Here is a 21,554-nt window from a genome sequence, read left to right as displayed (position 1 = left end):
AAACAAGACCCCAGAATCCAGAATTCTGGACCATTTTTGATACCTAAGGTATCTAAATTTTGTAGGTTCACTTCTATGCCTTTCTGTCCCTTGAAAATAATGGCTGTAATAGCAAAGACAAGCACAGAAAAAAAGGAAATGTAAATTAATAAAAAATGTAATAATCAAGACTTGAATAAAAATCTTGGTAGAATGACTGGAGAATAGTAAGTAGGTTTTGTAAATATGGAGGAAGTGCTCATAGAGTATTGATAGTTTTGTGGTGAGAGATGAAAAAATGGAAGCCAGAAAGAACAGAAAAGTGGAATTCAGGAAAGTAGGGTTGGGGGCAGAGGAGCTGCCACACTGGAGATTTGCACATTTCTTGCTGCTGAGCTGGTTCGTTTCATGAAGCATCATTTTCAAACTGTAGTGAAATAATGAAAATGAGAAAGAAAAAAAAAAAAAAAAGCTGATCAGAGATCAGATTCCAGCTCTAGTTCTCTTGCTGGTCCAGCAGGTGAGTTCCCTTCTGCAGGCTGGCCATGGCAGCGCCTCTCTCTCTCAGAACTCCATTCAGTATTCACTCACTGATTTATTTACAGCTCCATAGTCTGCCTTAATACTGCTTTTCTGTTTGCATCCCAAGTGGTCACTGGATTTATTTTCCTAGAGGAATGTGCCAGGTACTTATATTTGCTGAAAGTAAATATTAGCATTCATGATGGTGGGGTGAATGAGGCAGAAGCAGTCCACCTTTCTTTTTTGAATGGTGGCCTTGTGTTTGTGCAGCTTCACTCTCTCTTCCCATGGCCACATCTTGTGGGCAGGAGCTGTTTCTGATATCAGGAAAGGTCTGTCAGCTGCAAATCTGGTTACCAAGATTAATTTTTTGATAACAACCCTTAATATTTTCTTCCTTGCGAAACCTCTTTCCACTCTTAACAGCTGGGTTTAGAAAGATGCCTTTTTTAATCTAAGACCTGCACAACAAAGCTGCAACCTGGTGACATTTTACATAAATAAACCTGCTGGCAAAGTTGATCTCATCCAGGTGATGAGGGTGTGGGTGCTCTGGTGCTCCAGGCTTCCAGTGGGTCCAAGAGAAGAACCTCCTGCTGCCTGGTGTGAGGATGGGTGCCAGTGATGGCTTTGTGGCATCCTTCATCCCAGCCTGGCTGCCGGATTTTGGATTGCCAAGAACGCGATCGTGGCTTGAAGAGAGAAGGAGGATTCACACTCGGGAGGGGAAGACTGGCAATTCATTTCTGTTTTTTCTACAAGCATTTCTATTTTGTGTTAGTATTCACTTGAAGCTCCGAGGTCAGCAGATGTCAGGCTGCTGCTTGCAGGCTTGAGGAAAGAGCCTTATAGAAGATCCCACACCAAACCAAATTTTGTTACACGGGTGGAGCAGCAGCCTCTTTTTTCTCAAAGCATTTATCAATCAGTACTTTTGGTTCTCTAAGGAAGATGTCAGGGCTGATGAGAAATCACGCTCCAGAGTTTCAAAATGGAGTTATTTTTAGTACCTCTTCCCCACATTTCCTGTAGAGTCTTTAGCTAAGAATGTAGTTAATTGAAAACTGAAGTGTTGTGATAGCTTTTTGATGCTTTCAGTATTGGAGACTTGGAAAATCGAAAGTAATAGAATCATATAGACTGGAAAAGACCTTCAAGATTGTTGAGTCCAAATGTAAGCACTGCCAAGACCACCACTAAACCATGTCCCACGTGCCACATCTATGCATATTTTAAATCCCTCTGAGGTTGGTGACTCCACCACTGCCCTGGGCAGCCTGACAGTCCATCCATTGAAGGAGCTGTTCTTAATATCCAGTCCAAACCTCCCCTGGAGGCCATTAACTCTTGTGCTATTGCTTTTCCTTGGGAGAAGAGATGGAGCCCCATCTGGGTGTGCTGATTTGGGAGAAAACGCGGTGACATGGACAACTAGGAGTGGAAAAAGAGAAGTTATTGGTCACCTCTGCTTGTGGTATAAGCTGCTTACTTGGGTATCTGAGGCTAGTGATGTAAATACTGCCAGTTTATTAAAAAAGTTTAATATGATAAAAACACCTTCTGAGGGAATAAATTTAAAACTTACATGGTTTTTGATTTGTGGGACAGACTGTATTGGCAGCCTTTAGAGCCAGTATTGTGCTTACAGAGAAGGCAAAATGTGAGAAGAGAGCTCTAGGATCAGGACTGTAGATTCAGCCATTTCCTACCACCATGGTTCTGAGCTGGCTTGGTATCAGGTGCTGGTGGTTTTCAGATTTTGGGCCAAGATTACATCTCCATCTTTTTTTTTTTTTTTTCCCCCTTGTTGCATCTTGCATTGCAACCACAGGTGTCGGCCGACTCGAGCTCCTCCATGAACTCCAACACGCCTCTGGTGAGGATCACCACCCGCCTCTCCTCCGCCGCTGATGCCCCCATGCTGGCAGGAGTCTCGGAGTATGAGCTGCCAGAAGACCCCAAGTGGGAGTTCCCAAGAGATAAGTACGTGGCTTGCTCCCTCTCACATAGTTTCTGCCTGTCTGAATGCCAGCATGGCAGGTGGAAGCATCTCCTCATGTCTCCCGGGGTTTCTCTGGCTTAAAGAAAAATCTCAGTTACCTGAAGCTGCTCTGAAGATCGAGATTCAATTCAATTGTCTGAAATCAGTTTGGTTAAATAGAAACTGAATTTCTTCTGCCTGCAGCCTCGATTATATTTTCAGATTTCTTGCAGGTTTTCAGATGTTCTGCTGAAATGTAGCTCCTCTGGTAGGAAGTGAGTTTGGAAAACTCGGTGTGATCTAGACTGGGAAAAATATCCACATGCAAGCACTGCTGAAAGGCAGTGGTGATTTCCCCAAGCAGCACCTCTGAACATTAAACCATGTTTCTTAGTCAACTACTTAATTGGCTAATATTTAAAAAAACAAGTAATATAATATGTAGGAGACAGAGAAAGTCTGAATTATGCTATTGGACAATCTTTTCTTTCTTTGACATCTCTGGATAGGATTTGGTGTTGAGTTTGTATTGACATGCATTAATGGAGATGATTTTTTTAATTTAGGGGAACATTTTGCACGTTGGTGCATGTATGTGCAATTTCCATGGCTCGAGAGTGTTGGGTTTCAAGCAGAGCATACTAAATTTTGATATATTCAAATTCACGTGGCTACATAATATTGTTGACTAACATTCAAAATGAGCTTTTGGATAATCTAATTAAAACTGCAACTGCAAAGCTTAATATAAAAAAAGACATGCAAAAGAGAGATAATGTTAAACAAGAGTAAAAGTCTGTAATTGCCACCTGCAGCATTCTGGTCAACAGTGGGGGCCTGTATATGTGCTCCTGTCAGCCCATGCCCTGGGGGGATCCACTAAATGCGGAAAATTTTAGAGTTGCTAAACATTTAAACCCAGTGTTCAGCACAAATGTAGGTGGAGCAGATTTGCAATGAAAGGAGGCTATTTAGAGGCAGTTTATGAGGCTGGGGGGCAGCAGGCACACAATGAGGGGTTTGTTACTTTGGTCCTAGCAGGGCAATAACACATAAATTAACCAGTTTCCAATGCAAATGTTTGTTCTCTGCCAAGACCCTAAATTCAGTTTTAGTTCTGGAGAAAATGTAGGGTGACCTCAGCATAGCATATGCTGCCCTTCGGTCTTTGCACCTTTTTAAAACTTGCATTTGCTTTAGAAACCAATCCAAAACAGCTCGAGGAATTCTCACCAAGCCAGAGCCCACATGTCACAGAGGGAGCTGGCTGCCCTTGGGAGGAGCCACCTCACTTCTGTCCGTGCCCAAGCAGAAAAGCAGGGTTTGAAATCACTTATCCCTCATCTAACACTGCTGCTGATGGCATGACAGCCTCTCCCTGTGCTTCATGGTGGAAGACAGGTGCCCATGCTTTTAAGAATGAGTCCCTACATCTGTGATATCTGTGAAATCCTCCTGTTGACCACGGAAAGTCAAGTCCTTAAGAATTTGTTTCTAAAAATGCTTGTCTGAATCTGGCCCCTATGCTGGATAACATTATCAGCATCACACTCACTGGGCATCCTCCTGATTCCTGCCACAGCACTGCTGCTGGATGTCAAAAGATATTCTCTGCAAGTAAAGGAGGCTGGCTCTGCCCCTTAAGCACTTAGGCTGCAATCAAAAAGATTTTGACCAGAGGCTTTCACGTTTCTTTTTTATTTCTTCTCTTTCTCCCCGTGAAGCTGAGATCGACATCTCTGTGTCTGTCTGTTAGATATAAGCAGGTTTTGCAAACAGGAACATGCTCAACAAAATTCATTCTGCAGAGCCCACTTAGTGACTGCTCCTTTTAGAAGGGTTTGATGTTGGTGCTGTGATTACAACCGAGTTTATTTTTCCCAAACTCTGCCTCCCCTCTCTGAGCAGAGCCTGGGCTCTGTGGGCAGGAGGCTCCTTCTGGTCCTCTCAGCCAAGACTCTTGTGGCTGCAAAGAGCCTTGCAGCCAAGAAAGAGCCCCTGTGCAGGACCCTCTGTGGCTGAAACTTGACTCTCACCTCCTTGCAGTCAGTGTGGAAACAAAGATGACCAGCCATGTCACAGTGACAGGACATGCTGGCCTGTTGCTGGCTGCTTCCCAATTCCAGCCACGCTCTAATGATGCTCTTTCAAAGCTCTGCCCCTCCACTCTGCATCTCCCCACGAGCCACCAAGTGCAGCCTTGAGGAGAGCTTAAAATCTGGTTTTAGTGACTGATGCGCCTCTCTGAGATGCTCACTCCAACCTGACGCGCACCCAGGCCCTTATTGGTTCCATATGATAAACTCCTCGTGCTGCAGCAAGTTGTTGAAAGGCTTTTAGTTGAAAGGTTTTTATATTTAGCCCTGGAATTTCACTGGCTGCACCCCTTCAGCAGATGCTGTGTGTTAATCTGCTGTTTGCACCTCCAGGCTGACGCTGGGCAAACCCTTGGGAGAAGGTTGCTTTGGCCAAGTGGTCATGGCTGAAGCGGTGGGGATTGACAAAGACAGGCCGAAAGAAGCAGTGACCGTGGCAGTGAAGATGTTGAAAGGTAAGAAAATTGGGTGATTAGGGGTCAGAACGGGCAGTGTGGCAGCTCTCAGCCAGAGAATTTTCTTTTGTGGCATCTGAACTCTGTCATCGTTGTGGGGTGGGTCAAAGAGCACATAGCTGACCTCAGCCTTCAGCGGTGTGGGGTGTAAATCTGCACCCTTGACAGCCTGTTTATCTTGAGCAGTGACTATTTGGGAGCCAGGAGATGTATTAGCATTGTGTGGGTCTCTCTGCTTTCAGTTTATTTCATGTCAGAGGCTATCCTTGTGTACATCTGAGCCCATTCGGTCCAGGTGGTTGGTACCAATTTATTTTGAATTTAATTGTAAGGTTATTTTGCGGGAAAGGCAGTGTTATTGGAGGTTTGATAGCTAAGGACAGCTTCTTTATGTCTGGTCTTGCTGTGCTTTTTTATGCCTGGTCTTGCTGTGCTGCTGCTTTACATAATAATACTGAAGAGTTGGTCAGTCCACCAAAGAGGCTGAGACTATTTTTTGGCAGGCCATAGTATATAATGTGCATTGTAAACTGGAAAACAAATCCCACATTCTGCATTTTGAGCCACACATATTTTACACCAACTGATGAGACTTACTGAAGCTGAGGCTGGCACACTAAAATATATGAACTGAACCTGTGCCTTCTACAGATGATGCCACAGAAAAAGACCTGTCTGATTTGGTGTCAGAGATGGAGATGATGAAGATGATTGGGAAGCATAAAAATATCATCAATCTTCTTGGAGCCTGTACCCAGGACGGTGAGTAGAGAAAAGAAAGTAAACCAGGACTTTCCAACAGGTCTGTGAAAGTCTCATTAATCATAATTTTTCAAGAGGTTTTAAGGAAGCAGTCATGCCGTGATAGGATTTTTAGGTATTTCTTTAGCTTAACAGCAATATTTTAACTTCTGTTTCTCATTATAGTTGCGGCCTTAATATGAGAAAGGGTCCTATATCATATGAAAACTCTCTAATCCTTTGCTGTAAGGAACAAATGACCTTTAACAGGGCCTTTACCCATGTCTGCTGTTATGAATTTTCAGCCCTGCTTTAGGAGAACTTGCACCCCACAAATTTGAAATGTGTACTTTCACTCCTGGAAAGGTGAATTATCACATAAAGTGATACAGAATGGTATAACGCTCTTGAAATTAAAAAAAAATATGGAGAAACACTTCCCCTTTGTTGTCAATCTCAGGCTATTTTTGGATTGAAAAGATTTGTTTTTCAGTACTTGGTGAGGTCTGAAAGGAGCAGGCACTGGGGCAGGGTTTAGGTACTTTAAGGCACTAATTGTGGCTCTGCCACTCCTGCTGTGGAGCTTTGGGCAATCACTTCCCCATATCCAGACCTTTTATTTTTATTTTTTAAAGCGGTGCTTGCCATTTTCCCATTTCATTGATTCAGTTCATTTATTAGGGCTCACTAAAAGCTTTTTTTTTTTTTACACAAAACCCATTTTACCCTGGGACCTGACCCTGCTTTTGCCATGGTTTTCATCCCAAGGTCCTTTGTATGTGATAGTGGAATATGCTTCCAAGGGGAACCTGCGGGAGTACCTGCGAGCGCGCCGCCCGCCCGGCATGGAGTACTCCTTCGACATCAACAGGGTGCCCGAGGAGCAGATGACATTCAAGGACCTGGTCTCCTGCACCTACCAGCTGGCACGAGGCATGGAGTACCTGGCTTCCCAAAAAGTAGGTGGAACTCAGAGCTTTTTTTTCCCTCGGTTTGATTTTGTCCTCGTCTCATTCGCGCTCAGGAGTTTGCTGGGAGAAGGAACTGCCTCAAAGAGGTTGTGTAATCCACACCCCTGCAGATCAGTGGGAGAATTCATGCACTTAAAGGTTTTTCACCTTTGTTTAGCAGCATTGCTGAAATGAGGCCCGGAGTGGGTCATTTAAAGTAAACACTGTGCACATACCTGCAGTTTGAATCCAGGAGCACAGGTGATCACTGGATTACACAAGTCACATCACTCCACCCATGAGGCAGCAGGCTCTGTTTGCCTTCTGTTTCCAGTCAAACCAACCAAATCCTTTCACATCGTGGTGTAAAACAAATTATTTCAGTGGCTGCAAGGACTTGCAGAATAACAACAGGCAGGGTTGAGAAGACCCAAGACAGCAGGGCAAAAATAGTGGGCAGAAGAGGCAAAAATAAGTGGAGTGTATTAGTCACTTGAATTATACACTTTACTTTAAACTGGTGTTTTCAGGAGAGTGAGCTGGTTGAAAGAATTTATTTATCCTGTCATGTCTCCAGACACTTATTTCTAAAACCCATCTTCAAACATTTCTTTTTAACCAGCATTTTGATTAAATCATAGCTATAAAACCTTAAATAGCCCTGTATAACTAACTCTGTAAACACACTGTGGCTTAGTGGACGAGCAATCCTGGATACCCTGGGTGATGTTTGGACCCAAAGGCTAAACCAGAGCAGCAGATAGCAATGATAAGTACTTCCTGCAGGGTGTGGAGTGGTTAGTGGGATTTATACTGATTTCCAGTCATGTCCACTCCCAAGTATGGAGCTGTTTTTAACCAAAGACCAGGACTGAGTGTAAGCCTCCATTCCTGTTGTGTGGAGTCATAATTTTGTTATTGTTTTTTCTGCACTTGTAGAGGTTGGGGAAGAGAGGGAGTCCAGGTTTAATTTTGCTTTTATCCTTTTTGTTTTGAAACAGTAAATTAGTGCAGCAGGGTGGCGTGCGTGACAGCAAGGGACAACTCTTCTAATGGACTAAAGCAGGGGTATTGATTAGGTGACACACCTCAGGATATCACTTTCTGAAATTATTACAACTCCTGCCTGGCAGTGAGCCACATCCCAAGAAAACAGAGCTGATGTGAAAGGAAAACACAAATCTTTTCACTGGCCATCTTGAGAGCAAGTGTCCTCCTGAGGAGCTCTGAAGTGCTGCTGTAGGACACTCCCACGAGCCAGTGCAGCCTTTTTTGTTTGCAAAAGCACTTGACTGGTGCTGTGCTGAGCTGGACAGATTGAGAGGCATTGCCCAAGGCAGAGGGAGAGCAGGGGCAGCACAGAGTGCTGTGCTCCAGATATCCCACCACTTGTGTTTGTATTTTCTCCCCTTAGGTGTTGGAACTCAAAATGTCTCTCAGACATTTTTAGAGGTTCCAGGCCTTGGTCAGAGGCATTTTAGACCCTGACAGGCAGCTGCAAACAGCTGTGATTTTGGGTTTGAGCCATGGAATGAGTTACCAACTTTGGAGGTGGAACAAGCAGTCACAAAGGGTTAGATAGTATAGTAAAAGTAGTTACAAAACAGAGGGGAAAATTTTTTAGTTTTGTACCAGGGTTGTTTTAGCACCTGTACAGGGGGGTTTTTACTTTGTACATGGGGGTCAGAAGTTCTAAGATGGAGGAAAGTGGGCTGATCCTGTTCTTACTCCTTCTTCTTCCTTGCCTCCATGTTCTTGGTGATGTTGGCACTCACAGATTGGTTTAGAGTAGAAAAGCACTTTGTAATATAGGTAGTAGGTATTGGGGGAAAACTATAAACATGTAATACATAATATATCATATAAAAGACAGCAGCAGCCCTGGGTGGGGGGAGAAAAGAAGAAGACAGCAGACAGAGAGGATGTCAGGGTGTGTGTGTGCCTCTGCCTGAGCTGTGAGCAAACCACAGCAGCCTGAGAAGAAAATCTTTTAGATAACTCACAATAAACTGCCTTGAGACCGAACAGCAAGAGCCTGTGCAGTTTTTCTTTGGAAGCAGGGTTGGAGGAGAGACTTTTCCACCACACAAGACCCCTGAACCAAGCCCGGGGTTCTCACACTTGGGGATCCATTTACTGAGCTGGAATAATAAAGAGCTGCTCTCCCCATGGTATTCCCATCATGAGCTGTGAGAAGGGCAGTGTTCTTGTCATTTCAATCCAATAAGGGGCTCGCTGAGACTTCAATAAAGAAAATGGTGAAGGTGATGTTTGTTCACCTACCCCTTTGCCTCACCAGGAGTTTTTGCCTTACAAGCAGTTGTACTTAGAAACAGTTTCCCATTTCCAGTGTTGGATGGACGATTTTAAAAGTAGGAAGCTTGGCCCATGTTGTTTTTGCCACCACAGCATTGCTGATGCTGGGCTGGAGGACTGATGGGATGCTGAAATCATGCACTGCTGGCTGGTCCTGTGCTCATGAGGGCATTGCTGGAGCAGGTTTTTCCTGGGAGTTCCCCATGTTTGACCCAGTGAGGAGAAAAAACTTCATTTTACCCATGTGGGATAAGAGATGTCAGCAGTTTGCTGGGGCAAGTTAAAGAGCAAGAAAAAAACCTGGTTGTTGTATAGTTTTTTGTAGTGTTTCTCTGCACATACTGAAATAAAACATGCAATGTCAAGAGTTATCTAAAATTGAGGAGGGAAAAGAAATATATTTTAAGTTGAAAATAAATAAAATGTCCTGCTGGGATCCAAAGTTGCAATGTTTCTTACCATGCCCTCACTGCCACCTTGTATAAACCCTAATAAAGCTGCTTGGACACAGGGATAGTCAGAGCAGTCAGAGTCCCCTCAGTGTCAGGATAATGCTGACCTGAAGGAAACATCTCTCTGGAGGCAATAGGTTTAGTTTCAGTATCAAAACTGTCTTAAAATCAAACACTCAAACCCTGATTGTTTGGGGTTTTTTTTTTTTAGTTTTCCTTTTCATAATTGCATTTTTGTAGTCTTGTGGTTGAAGTAATTATATACACCCTAGACATCCTGCTGACAATTATATTAATATCTTTACTATTAAAAAGAGTTGCACTGATTCAGACTGGCTGTCAGGTTTTATCTCTGGTGAGACAGTATAATTTAAGAGAAGCCACACAATAAAAATGTTCATTAACAGTATTTCTGATGAAACTGCTGTATCTGTTCCTGGGCACATGTAAAGGAGAGTGGATCACACAATGCTTGGCACAACTTGGGTCACCACCCAGCTTTCAGCCTTAGCAAAAATATAAGATTTAAACAGACCAGGACTTTCTAAGGGCCTTTGTTCAGCTTGGAAACACCAGCTGAGGGGATGAATTGCAATAATTAAGAAAATCATATTTCACAGGCTTGTAGTGAATGTGTGGGTTTCCCACCTGGTTATTTAGGTTAAAATCTATAAAGGAGAATTAGTTGTGGTGTAGAAGCACTTCTACATTTGCTGCAGTTTATTTCACTGGGCTGTTTTTTTTCTTCTTTTTTTTGTTTCCAGTGCATCCATCGAGACTTGGCTGCAAGAAATGTTTTGGTAACGGAGAACAATGTCATGAAAATAGCAGACTTTGGTTTAGCCAGAGACATCAACAATATAGATTATTATAAAAAGACTACTAATGTAAGTGGATGGTTTTCTAATCTCTGGAAACAAGCATTTCTTTCAGTGATTCATTTCAGGACTATGGTTGTAACCTTAATGGGCTTCTTGTACAGCAGACTCACTTTTCATCCCAGACAAAAAAGCAGGGATCAAGGACATGAGCATTTCTGTCTCTTCTTACAGCAGGGATAGTTGGTTAAAAAGATAAGCAAAGAGGCTGTGTTTTGGAGGATAAGAAATGCTAAAGCACAAGAATTTTTTTTTTTTATTGTGTCCCTGACTCCAGTCAGTTGTAATAAGTGGAAAAATTCCTGCTGATCCCAGCTGGCTTAGCACTCAGCCTAGGATCTTGGAATACAAACAATGCCAGCAACAACCACAATAAAAATTCTGTTTACTTGTGGTGATGTCACACTCAGCCTTCTGCCTGTGCCCGTACTTAACTTGCTAGGGACAGATTGTGGTGATCTCAAAATGGGGCTAGAGATAGAGAAAATTTATTTGTACTACCCACATTGTCACTGTTTTGCTGCTTAGCCTGTACCAAATCAAGAAGATAAAAGATTTGGGATGTAGCACTGGTACCTGGTTTGAGCTCCTTACACCTCCTCAGGGATTCTCTCAAGGTCCTGTTGAGCTGCACTTGGGTTTTGATGGGAACTCTGTAGAACCCATCGAGTTCTACGGATTTGCTTTCTATAAATATGACTTCTTATTAACAATCATGTTAAGTGGCTTATTTATGAAAATCACTAAGTGATTAGTGGCATTTTAATGGTAACATCTGCCTATTTCCAAAAGCCAGAACCACCATGTAGAGCAGGGTTGGAGAGGGTTGAACCTTCATTTCAGACTCAGTGCAATTCCCAGCTCTGTGTCTGCAAAGCAACAGGCAGCTCTGACTGTGAGCCTTGGGTCACTGCAAAAGGGACAGGAAAACAAAATTCTTGGGTTTAGTAATCAATTTGTTTTTTCAGGCAGGCCTGTTTTTCAGAATTTTATTAATCGTGGGGTTTTTTGTCTTTAAAGAGCCATAGCAGAATGATACTTCTGATTTTGATCTGCTTATCCTATCATTCTCCTAGCAAGCACTCTGGGAAATTTTTGGGAACTCTCAATGCTTTTAATTTTATCTTCAATGCTTATACCCATTTTTTATAACAGTCTCTGTACTTTAGCCCATCTTACTGTTCTCTCACAGAAAATGCTTAAGGTAAATGATATGCTAGTTTCTTTAGCAGACAGCTCTTAGAGAAATCATCCTGTAAATTGTTGCCATTTTAATTTCTCTTCCCCTCCAAACTCACAGGGACGGCTTCCAGTAAAGTGGATGGCTCCAGAAGCTCTGTTTGACAGAGTCTACACACATCAAAGTGATGTGTAAGTGGCCTGATTTCAATGGGGTTTTGGGGGTGGGAAGGGGAGGTTGTTTTGCTTTGTGTTTGTTAAAATTTGGGGTATTTCTTATGTGTTTTGCTGTTGTCCTTTACCTTTAAGCGTGTTCATTCTGTTTCACATATTAATAGATGGAACAGGACTTGCCCTTAGAAAGTGAGGATTTTATGGTAGACTGCTAACCAGTGCTCTGTTACTAATCTGCCCAGCTTCAAAGCACATGAAAGGTGGAAAATGCTAACCTCCTTCTGTCACTGCGGAAGTTCCCCCCTTGAACTTATTTACGGATGTGCAGCTACAAAGAGTCTATCTAATTTGCTTGCCTTTTGACATACTCTGGACTTCCTTCAGGTTTAAAAAAATGAAAGGAGAGAGAGAGAAAAGAATGAAAAAAAAAGAAAGTTCCTGAAGACTTCTTCTAAAAATCTGTGCTTATATTCGGTGCAATAAATGTAGGCTGGGTATGCTGGAAAAGTTTTCTCTGATTTTCAGAAGTGCTTCCCAGCAGTACTTCACATGTAATAGGAAATCATTGGACTCTGACACTTCAAAAATCTGTTAATGTGTGCACAGAGCCACTGGCTGATGCAACTGCTCAGGGTTTATTCTGCTTCTTATTACAGTTCTGTGTGTGTTGTGCTTGAAGTAGATGTGTATTATGCAATGCAGATGAAGATCCTGTTTTTTATTTCTCCAAGAAAAGCTATTAACTGTAAAGGGCTGGATGCTTCCCAGCAGAGGTACAAAAGGTTATGCAAGTCAGTGCAGAGTTAAAAAGGAAAAGGGCAGGATGGAGAAAATAAGAAGTACTTCCTCTTTCTTTAACCTGGGTGCAGTTTCCATAAGAAAATCTTAAGGATTTTATGCTCTCTCCTTAAAAAAATCATTTACAGAGGAGTTTCCTGCAATCTCTACATAATTTAAAAAGGAAACTAAATACACAGGTTAAGGGTGGATCAAACTTGTGTTTTAAAATAACATCTTGGCAAAATATTTAAGTGAATGTGAAGTAAACCACTTTGCTGGCTTGGGGCTGAGAGTCAGCCTGAGCTCCTCAGCAGCCAGGGAGCATGAGGATTTCAGTGCTGGGACTTGGAGACTATTGGCCCCATGGTGGCTTTGAAGATGGCTAAAGATAATATTATTGTAAGTTTGTGCAAACAGTTTACTAAAATAAGGTACTGCAGAGCTGGGGGAGCTGCAGAGGAGCTGGGGAGCCAGTGCAGGCTCTGTGCTGGTGCTCACCTGGCAGAGCTGCTGCCACAGAGCCCCAGCTTGCCAGCCAGGCAGGATGAGGCAGGCAAACTGGCTTAAAAATTATCCCCCTTCATTTCCTAGCAGAAGTTAGCAACAAAAGAAAAGGGGAAAAAAAAAAAAAAAGAAAGGCTGGGTGATGCATAATATTTTTGTTTTGAACAGTCTGCTTTTTCCAAAATATCCTGCCACATAATTGCACTCCAGCTGAGCTGTGAGTGCTCTGTAAGTCATTAAGCTGTGAAGATGCAGTGCTGGGCATAGCCCCAGGGTGCTCAGAGCACACCAGACAGAGGAAAAGAGGGTATTTGGGAACATGCTGGGGTCAGTCCCCATCCTAAATGCTGTCCATACAGCTGATGCACTTCCCAGATCCCTGTCCTGTTCTGGGCAGGCAGACCTGGGCAGAGCCTGGTTTAAACATCTCTGGGAGGGATGGGATGCTCTGTTTCCAGCAGCCTGGCAGATCTACTAATGCAGTTTTCTCTTTGATTTGCAGTTGGTCATTTGGTGTGTTAATGTGGGAGATCTTCACCTTAGGAGGGTCTCCCTACCCAGGAATCCCAGTGGAGGAACTTTTTAAGCTGCTGAAAGAAGGGCACCGGATGGATAAACCTGCCAACTGCACCAACGAGCTGTAAGGACCCAGATCTGCTGGCCCAGGGCTGATGGGCACAGCTGGACTGAGTTCATGGGTTTAGTGCTACCCCCAGCTGAATCAAACACTTCCAGAAGTGCTGGACTCTAAAATCTGGGATATTTGTGAGGGTATAGATGTGTAAGGAAAAGGTATGGGAAGGATTTCAGGAAATGTTTGGCAGAGGATGCTGCTTTACGCATCCTGCTGTGATCCTATTGGAAAAAGATGAAATCATCTGCAAGCCAGTCTCTGTCAGTGTTTTTTACACCCATATTTTCTTGATTTTAATCTTACTAATATGGAAATTCACAAATGTTGCACATACCACTGATCAAACGTGAGGTACATCAGGCTGCTTTTATACGTAACAAAATATATGTCCTGGTGGTGTGGGGAGTGTGATTTCAGGTATTGCAATACTATATTTACTTCTTTTTTTGCATTTTAATGTCTTCACAAACACTGCAGTCCCTGACATGCAAAAAATATTGTAAATTAATACCTTTGAAGTTGCTGGGCCACAGAATTGGGCCCACAAAAAGGTGATTTAGGCACTGAACAAGGGAGAGACAGGAGTAGGAAGCCCCTCTGAGAGCAGGGAGTGTTGCCCAGGTTTGGGGGTTCAGTGGTCCATGAGCAGAGCCGTGTGTGCTCGCTGCTCCCCTTGTGAAGGGCAGCACTGACTGTGCATGAAAAGGTTTGTGAGGAGGACGTGTGATTTTAATTAAGCCAAGCAAATGTGTGTTTCTTCCAGCTATATGATGATGAGAGATTGCTGGCATGCTGTGCCTTCTCACAGACCCACTTTCAAACAGTTGGTGGAGGACTTGGATCGGATTCTCACTCTCACAACTAATGAGGTAGGTGAATTGTCTCCCCCCACAAGCTGCTGGTCGGGAAGAATGGTTCAGGGGACAGATGGAATTTATTCAATTATGAAATCCTGCTCAAGTTCACTTCTTATTCTGTTTGTCATTGTCCTCTGAGGTTACATGCAGCTAAACTATGTATCCTATGAAATCCTCAGTCTCCTGCCATTATGCCTGGAATTATGTAACTAAAGAGAAACACATCTTTAAGGAGCTTTTGTTTATTTCTCTCTGCATCTCTGCATGTTGTTAGTGTCGAGGGATGGCACGTGGCAGGTTGAGGGGCAGTGTTTGTGTTTCAGCAGGAATGGCACGTGAGGGAGGGATGAGGAGCTCGTGGTGGTTCTCATTTGCTGGCTCAGTTTGAATCCCAGCCATGCTATGTAGGTCAGAAGAGGAGAAATCGTCAATGGCAGATTTCAGATGATGTGTCTGAGAGTGAATTAGGTTCACTGCAACAGCTCTCTGTGGAGGGAGTGAGGACCCACAGGGGATGTGCAAACAGCCATCCAATTATCCAAAGGTCCTGCCTAGCACTGCTTCAGGTTGGGGTATGTGAATGCAGGAAGGTTTTATTTGAAGAGCGTTCTTTCAGAGGTCTGAGATATTATTAGTGTTAGCAAGGAACACACTGATTAGGGTATTCACACAGGAATCAGTCCTCTTATCACTGAACCACATGCACCTGTGAGGAAAATCACAAGTGATGGAAATGTTGATTCTTTTGGTGGAAATTTTTTTTGAGAGACAATACTTGGTGTCCCAGAAATATTCTACAAACTCTATTACTTCTGAGAAATAAAATGTCTAACAGGAGAAAAAAAGAAAAAAGCAGTTACACAAGAAAGTTGCAACAACTGGGTTTGACCATTTCATTTGTATTTGTTATTGCTTCTTTGTAGGGAAAAAAAAAAAAAAAAGATTTGAATCACTCTTGTGTGGCTCCTCAACATTATGTTCTAATTTTTTAGAATTGTCAGAGAAATAAAAAATGGATTGTGGAGCAGCTTTTGGAAAGCTTTTTCACAAAGGAGATGACAGGAGAACCTGAGTAAAGAGGTGGTGTTTTTTATGATCATTTTTATGATTATTTTTATGCCCAGTAGATCTGGTTGAAAAAGATTCTTTGGCTTCAGTAGCGGCTGTAAATTTATCTGGGTTCTGTTTTTAAGGCTTACTCTAAAAAGTGGCACCTTCAGGGCTGGCTGAGCGATATGGAAGGAATATGCTCTCCCTATGGAGTCGTGGATGGAGCTCTGTGTCCTGTTACCATGTTCGCCTCATCCCGTACTCCCTGCATCTCTTCCTGCCTAATTCATATATGATTTCACAAGCCCAGTTGGAGGTGGGCTGGCTGCCACTGCGGAGTGCTGGGTGGCTTGGACTGGATATGTGTTTGCAAATTCAAGAGGGAGGTTCTGGGCTGCAATTCCAAGCCTGGGAAAGGATATTGCTTTCTTTTTTTGCGTGTGTTTAACCGTCGAGCCTTCCCAACCCCGTACTGCTCACAGACCTGGAATGATCTCAAAGTTAACCTGAAAAGGCCTTTAGGGTTATGTAAATTACTTTAGAGTAGAATCATAGGAAAAAAGTCTGGAAAAAGCTTAGGAACACATCCAGTCCATCTGATGGGCCTATGGCAGGGCCCACTATACGTTTGTCATTCCTGACAGATGTTTATGTAACTTGTCCTTGCACATCTCCACTGCTGTATTTCGGCATCGCCTCTTGACAGCCTGTTGCTTTGTTTTCCTAATCTCTAATCTTTCAACATCAGATATTGCTTTTGTCCTATTTACCCTGGACATAGAAAGCAAATCATTCCACTTGTCCTCGCAGCACGTTTCGTGTTCCAGAGCGCTTGTCGTCATCTCGGTGTCCCCTGAGAGCTCCACTGTCTGTGTCCCATTTTCCTCCACAGCTTTGGAGATCTCTGATTCTGTGCAGTCTGCGTGGTCTTCCTGAAGTGCAGGTCCTCACTTCTGCTTCTCCTCTCCCCACTCTCCCTTTCCCCCCAGAATCACACTGATGGCCCAGGCTCAGTCTGGTTTACCCAACAACTCATTTTGCTGGGGCAGCCAATAATTTCTACTGTTTTTGTGCAAGTAATGATTTCTGCTTAAATAGTAACATCTCGCTCTTTTCCATGTTGGATCATCGCTTGTTGGGTTTTTAATGTGTTTTCTTGCTGGGTTTTTTTCCCCAAAAGACTCTCATTCCCATGTTTCTGTGACCCACATGAGCAGAAGTCACCAGGAATCAGTCTCATGGCTGTGGTGCTTTCCCAGCACCAGAAATCAAACTGGTGTTGGTTCTTGTGCCCCTTGGTGTGACTCTGGCTATTGACACTGGATATGGATCCTGTCTTCAATGCTGAATTAATATCTAGGGTACATCAAGTTTTCTGATATGACGAGCCATGCCTGACAGCCCCTGGGAAAGCCCTGTTTCTTCAAAGACTGGGATCTTTTATTCTTCTATCTATTTAGAAATTGTCTGATTATTTCTGCTCACATAGGGCTGATTTGCTTATCCACAAATATGTATCAGGATTGCCCTAGTGGATTTTTCAAGAGCCTGGGCAGCCACATAGTCAGTAATCAATAGATCCAAATTCTCTCCTTTTGGTTCCTATTAAATTTTCCAGCATTTTAAAACATACCACACCCTCCTTTTAAAATGGTGACCATTTTTTAACTCTAAGATGGTAATGACTGAATCTGACTTAAAAAAGGAATGTTAGCCAGAGGACTAAATTACTCCAAACCTAAGCACAGCAGCATAAAATACTGACTGAGGTGGAAGACTTGTCTCGTCAGTGCGATCATAACTTGTGGTTTAGCAAATGAAGAGATTGCATTTAAATGAATGCAGCTGCCTTTAGAAGTTGAAAGAGAAGGAACATTTCAAGGGGAAAAATAACTTTATTCTCTTGCCAAAACTGTTGTTTCTAGCAAAAGAGTCTTAACCCAAAATTTGGACTCAGCAGATGATATTTCCTTTTTTAATGACTGCTTTGGTCATGGCTACTCTGGGATGCACAAGACACAAATATGCAGTGTCAAAAAAACCCAAATCGTGTGAATTTGGTTTTGTTTTTCCTTCAGATCTTTTTTGCACGTATGCCACTGCATGTTGAAACACAAATTTAATATCACAGAATATAAAACAGGGATTCAAAGTGACCAAAGGCATACGAAGTTGGAAGCGTCTTTTGCTCTCCAAATCACTACCATGTGCTAAAGAAAAATGGTTCTATTTAGGATGAAGTTTCATTTTTATCATTGCGAGTGAAAAGCCCTCTTTTGATGTGGTTGCCATGTTTATTCCCACTGACACAGCTAATGCTGGTGATGTTGGACTTCAGAAAATACCGTGTTATTGGCTTGTTTTTTCTTTCCCTAGTCGAGCTCCTTGTTTTATGAGGTATTTAGGCAACAAGGCAGTTTTGAAGGCAGCTGATCCACAGAAGCGAGCGCCACTTTCAAACCGCTCTCTTCCAAAATCCGCGCAGCGGTGACGTTTTATTGCCAGCTCTCTTCACTGGCTAAAAACTGGTTTTATTCCTCTTGCCACAGGAGTATCTGGACCTCAGTGGACCTCTGGAACAGTATTCACCCAGCTACCCCGACACGAGGAGCTCGTGTTCCTCGGGGGACGACTCCGTGTTCTCTCCCGACCCGATGCCTTACGAACCTTGTCTCCCCAAGTACCAGCACATGAACGGGAGTGTGAAAACATGAAAAGAGGAGCAAAGAGGCAAGAACATCAAGCTACCTACCCCAGGCAAAGCAAAAGCTTTTCTCCAGGACCTTCATGTTTCTGCTTGTACATAGGAAATACGGAAAATAAAAAAAGAGAGAAGAAAGAGGGGAAAAAAAAAAACAATTTGGAGGAAAGCAGTCAGAACCTACATAAAGATTCTCATCACTTGCAGCTTTCAGATGTTCCCAAGAAAGAAGAATGTTTATGAACTATGTCTAGATACCCATTGCTATCAATTTTCTGGCTTCCTGTGAGCTGCAACAGACTTTGTTTGTACAATGGACCAGTTGGACTTGAGGCGAACTCTGGGTCTGCCTTTCTTGTTTATTTTGTAATATTTGGAGAAAATATATGTTGGCACACACTTACAGAGCACAAATGCAGTATATAGGTGCTGGATGTATGTAAATATATTCAAAAATATGTATAAATATATATTATATATATTTACAATGAATTATTTTTTGTATTGATTTAAAAAATGGATGTCCCAATCCACCTAGCAAATTAGTCTCTTTTTTAACAGCTATTTGCTAAATGCTGTTCTTACACAGAATTTCTTAATTTTCACCATCCAAAGGTGGAAAATACTTTGCTTTCAGGGAAAATGGTATATCATTAATTTATTAACTAATTGGTAATGTACAAAACAGTTAATCGTTTATAGGGTTGTTGTGTTTTTGTAATTTAAATGGCATTTCTATGCAGGCAGCACAGAGGACTAGTAGATATATTGCTCAGACTTTACTAGTTTTCAGATCTTTAAGAAAATAAATATTTACAGTATATAACTAATTTGTGGGAATTAAACTTTTGATTTATTTGTGTTTAAAAACTGCAGTGTCAGATGATTATTCTTATCAAAACCAAATCCTTTAACAAGAAAGTCTTTTTCTTATAAGGTCCAAAAAGCAGAGTCGTTCCACTCCCCCCCCCAAAAAAAAAAATAAAGACAATAAAGGACATTTTGAAGAAGGTTCTTAAAGTAAGGAAAGGCATGAGTTGGTCTATTACCACAGCAGAACAGACTGCTCTAAAAGGAGCTGAGTTTCTATCCTGAGTTGCACATGCATCAAATTATCTACAATTCTCTTGCCTCAGTTGCATAATAGGTTCCAGACCTTTTGGCCTGGATCTCTTGCCTTTATCCCTCTATTGTAACTTAAGTTAAAAAGAAATAAGTTGTTTATAATGACAGCTTGCCATAGGAATATCAGCATCTTTTTAGGGGATTAATTCATGCTGACTCCAGTATTTCCTTCTGAACCATTCCATAACAGTAGGTGTAGCACTGGCCTCTGCTAGAATATCACTGTTGTTTGCATCTTTTTTACAGAATCTTGTATTTTACTTTCAGAACATCCACATTGATATGGCCATGGAATATGAATGCAAATTTCACTATTTTATGTGGTGGTGTGTTTGTTTTGTTTTTGGTTTGGTTTTTTTTTTTATAATTTTTTAATTGGGTAAAATAAGTCTTAAAATCTGTTAACTTTTGTACTGACAATAAAATGTTTCTACAGATATTAATGTTAAAATTACAAAATAAATGTCATGCAGCTTATTTTTCCTAATCCTTTGTGTCATACAAAATGGCTTCCTGAACATCAAGTGATGGAACACGTCCAGAAAAGCTTCCTTAAGACCTTATCATAGATCCTATATTACAAAGCAATCCTTTCAGGAATAATACTTTTGCCTCTGTCTTGTAAAATATCTACTCATGAATAGCATGAGTTATTTGAGTAAACACATGTACAGTCTTTGGTGGAAAATGGCTTGAAGTGTTCATAATGTAGACCCAAAGTATGTTCTTTTTTTATTTAGGCTGTACTCTTTAATTAAGTGAGGTTTCTGATTCATTCAGGGGAGGCTGGAGGACCATTTGCATGGGAGATTTTTTTTTTAAATCGTAACAGATGGAAAGAGGGAAAGAGTTTGGCATCATGGCAAGAGTTTAGAAGTTTTCTATTGTACTTTTTTATCTTTTTTTTTAAACTTGGAAGCAGAAAGAAGACACCCCAAAACAGCCTGTGCTTGAGGCAGAACTTTATGGTCACATTGCTGCAGGTTAGCCTGGAGAGGGATGTTGGATGTGATCTTCACCATGTGCTCTGGAAGTGCTCCAGACACCAAACTGTTCCTTGGTTCCTTTCTGCCTCCTTCTGCTCTGACTGAAAATCCCATGCCAACCCTAAGAAACTATTTCTAAAAAAGTTCTTGTTAAAAACTGGTGGTTTTCAATTAAGAATTATCTGATTGGAAGATTCCCACTGACTTCACTGGAAACCATAATTCCCTTTCCCTACAGCCCCTATTACAATCAGCAGCAACGGTGACTACTGTGACAGAAACCACAATGTTTGTAATGACACATGTCTGGTTCTAAGATTTTTTTTAAAGCCTCTCAGAAGATCTTGAATCTTTCTCTGCTTGTATTGAAATGGATTTAACTGCATCTCTACTACTTTGATACCTTTTTAAAATAACAGGATGAAAACATGCAGAAATGTGGTGGAAAGGTGCTGTTAACTAATGTAGTTTATTGCCCTAGTTTTGTTTTAAACAGTTGATTTGGGTTTTTATGTTCTTTTTTTAGCTCTCAAGAGAGATTTACACCTTGGAGGTATTCCACAGTTCCACAAATGTTGCCTGAAGTCTGTTGTGCTATTTTCCTAATTTTATACTGTAATCCCTGGATTAAGTTTTTATTCTTTCCTGCTATCTGAAGACTTTCTTCTCCACTGCCTGCTGACTGATTTCCTTCTGTGGAAACCCTGGCTCTAGGGCAGGGCACAGAAGCCTCAGTTTTGGGGCAGAAGCAGAATATCCTCTGTGTGTGGAGTTGCAAGAGGAAAGTGGGCACCAGAGAATAAAATGTGGCACTGAAATTTGTTCCAAATCCTACCTTTGGCTCGTTCATGAGTAGAAGGCTTGAGGATTTGGGGTTGCTAAATTTCAGATTCCTCATCTGAAAAGAAAGTTGCCATGAATTGGAGCAGTGATGGAGAGTGCATTTTGTCAGGAAGTGGATTTACATGGATGTGGATTCTGTGTGTAATCTGTTCCCTTCAGCACCTCCTTGTTTTTTGTCCCTCTTTAGGTATTGATTTGAATCAACTCTGTGCAATAATATGGGAAAATAATGTAGAAATGAGGTTTCTTACAGCTCAAATCCATAAACAAGTTCATATTTCCTGTTTTGGAGGGTTTCCACGTTTTTACTGTAATTTAGCAAGTAGCAGGGGTGATATATATCAGACAAGA

The 21,554-nt window shown here is 41.9% G+C and overlaps 1 protein-coding gene across 5 annotated transcripts in view; it reads left to right on the top strand.

Annotated features, from left to right (window-relative positions):
- The window catches only part of FGFR2 (fibroblast growth factor receptor 2), an 81,609-nt gene extending 61,748 nt beyond the window's left edge, over positions 1-19,861 (top strand). For 3 of the 5 annotated variants that reach the window (XM_021529293.2, XM_021529288.2, XM_077784724.1), the window contains 9 exons: positions 2,333-2,484; positions 4,912-5,033; positions 5,685-5,795; positions 6,543-6,733; positions 10,257-10,379; positions 11,671-11,741; positions 13,510-13,647; positions 14,405-14,510; positions 18,098-19,861. In XM_021529293.2, coding sequence (XP_021384968.1) covers positions 2,333-2,484; positions 4,912-5,033; positions 5,685-5,795; positions 6,543-6,733; positions 10,257-10,379; positions 11,671-11,741; positions 13,510-13,647; positions 14,405-14,510; positions 18,098-18,262 — 1,179 coding nt within the window. In that variant the 3' untranslated portion in view covers positions 18,263-19,861. The remainder of the gene's footprint in view (positions 1-2,332; positions 2,485-4,911; positions 5,034-5,684; positions 5,796-6,542; positions 6,734-10,256; positions 10,380-11,670; positions 11,742-13,509; positions 13,648-14,404; positions 14,511-18,097) is intronic. The other 2 variants (XM_077784721.1, XM_077784722.1) reach the window with 1 other exon arrangement.
- Positions 19,862-21,554: the final 1,693 nt, after the last annotated feature.

This window comes from Lonchura striata, chromosome 7 (assembly GCF_046129695.1).
Source record: "Lonchura striata isolate bLonStr1 chromosome 7, bLonStr1.mat, whole genome shotgun sequence".
Lineage (NCBI taxonomy): Eukaryota > Metazoa > Chordata > Aves > Passeriformes > Estrildidae > Lonchura > Lonchura striata.
The sequence above is the reverse complement of the archived record's forward strand: the minus strand, read 5'-3'. Positions and strand labels throughout refer to the sequence as shown.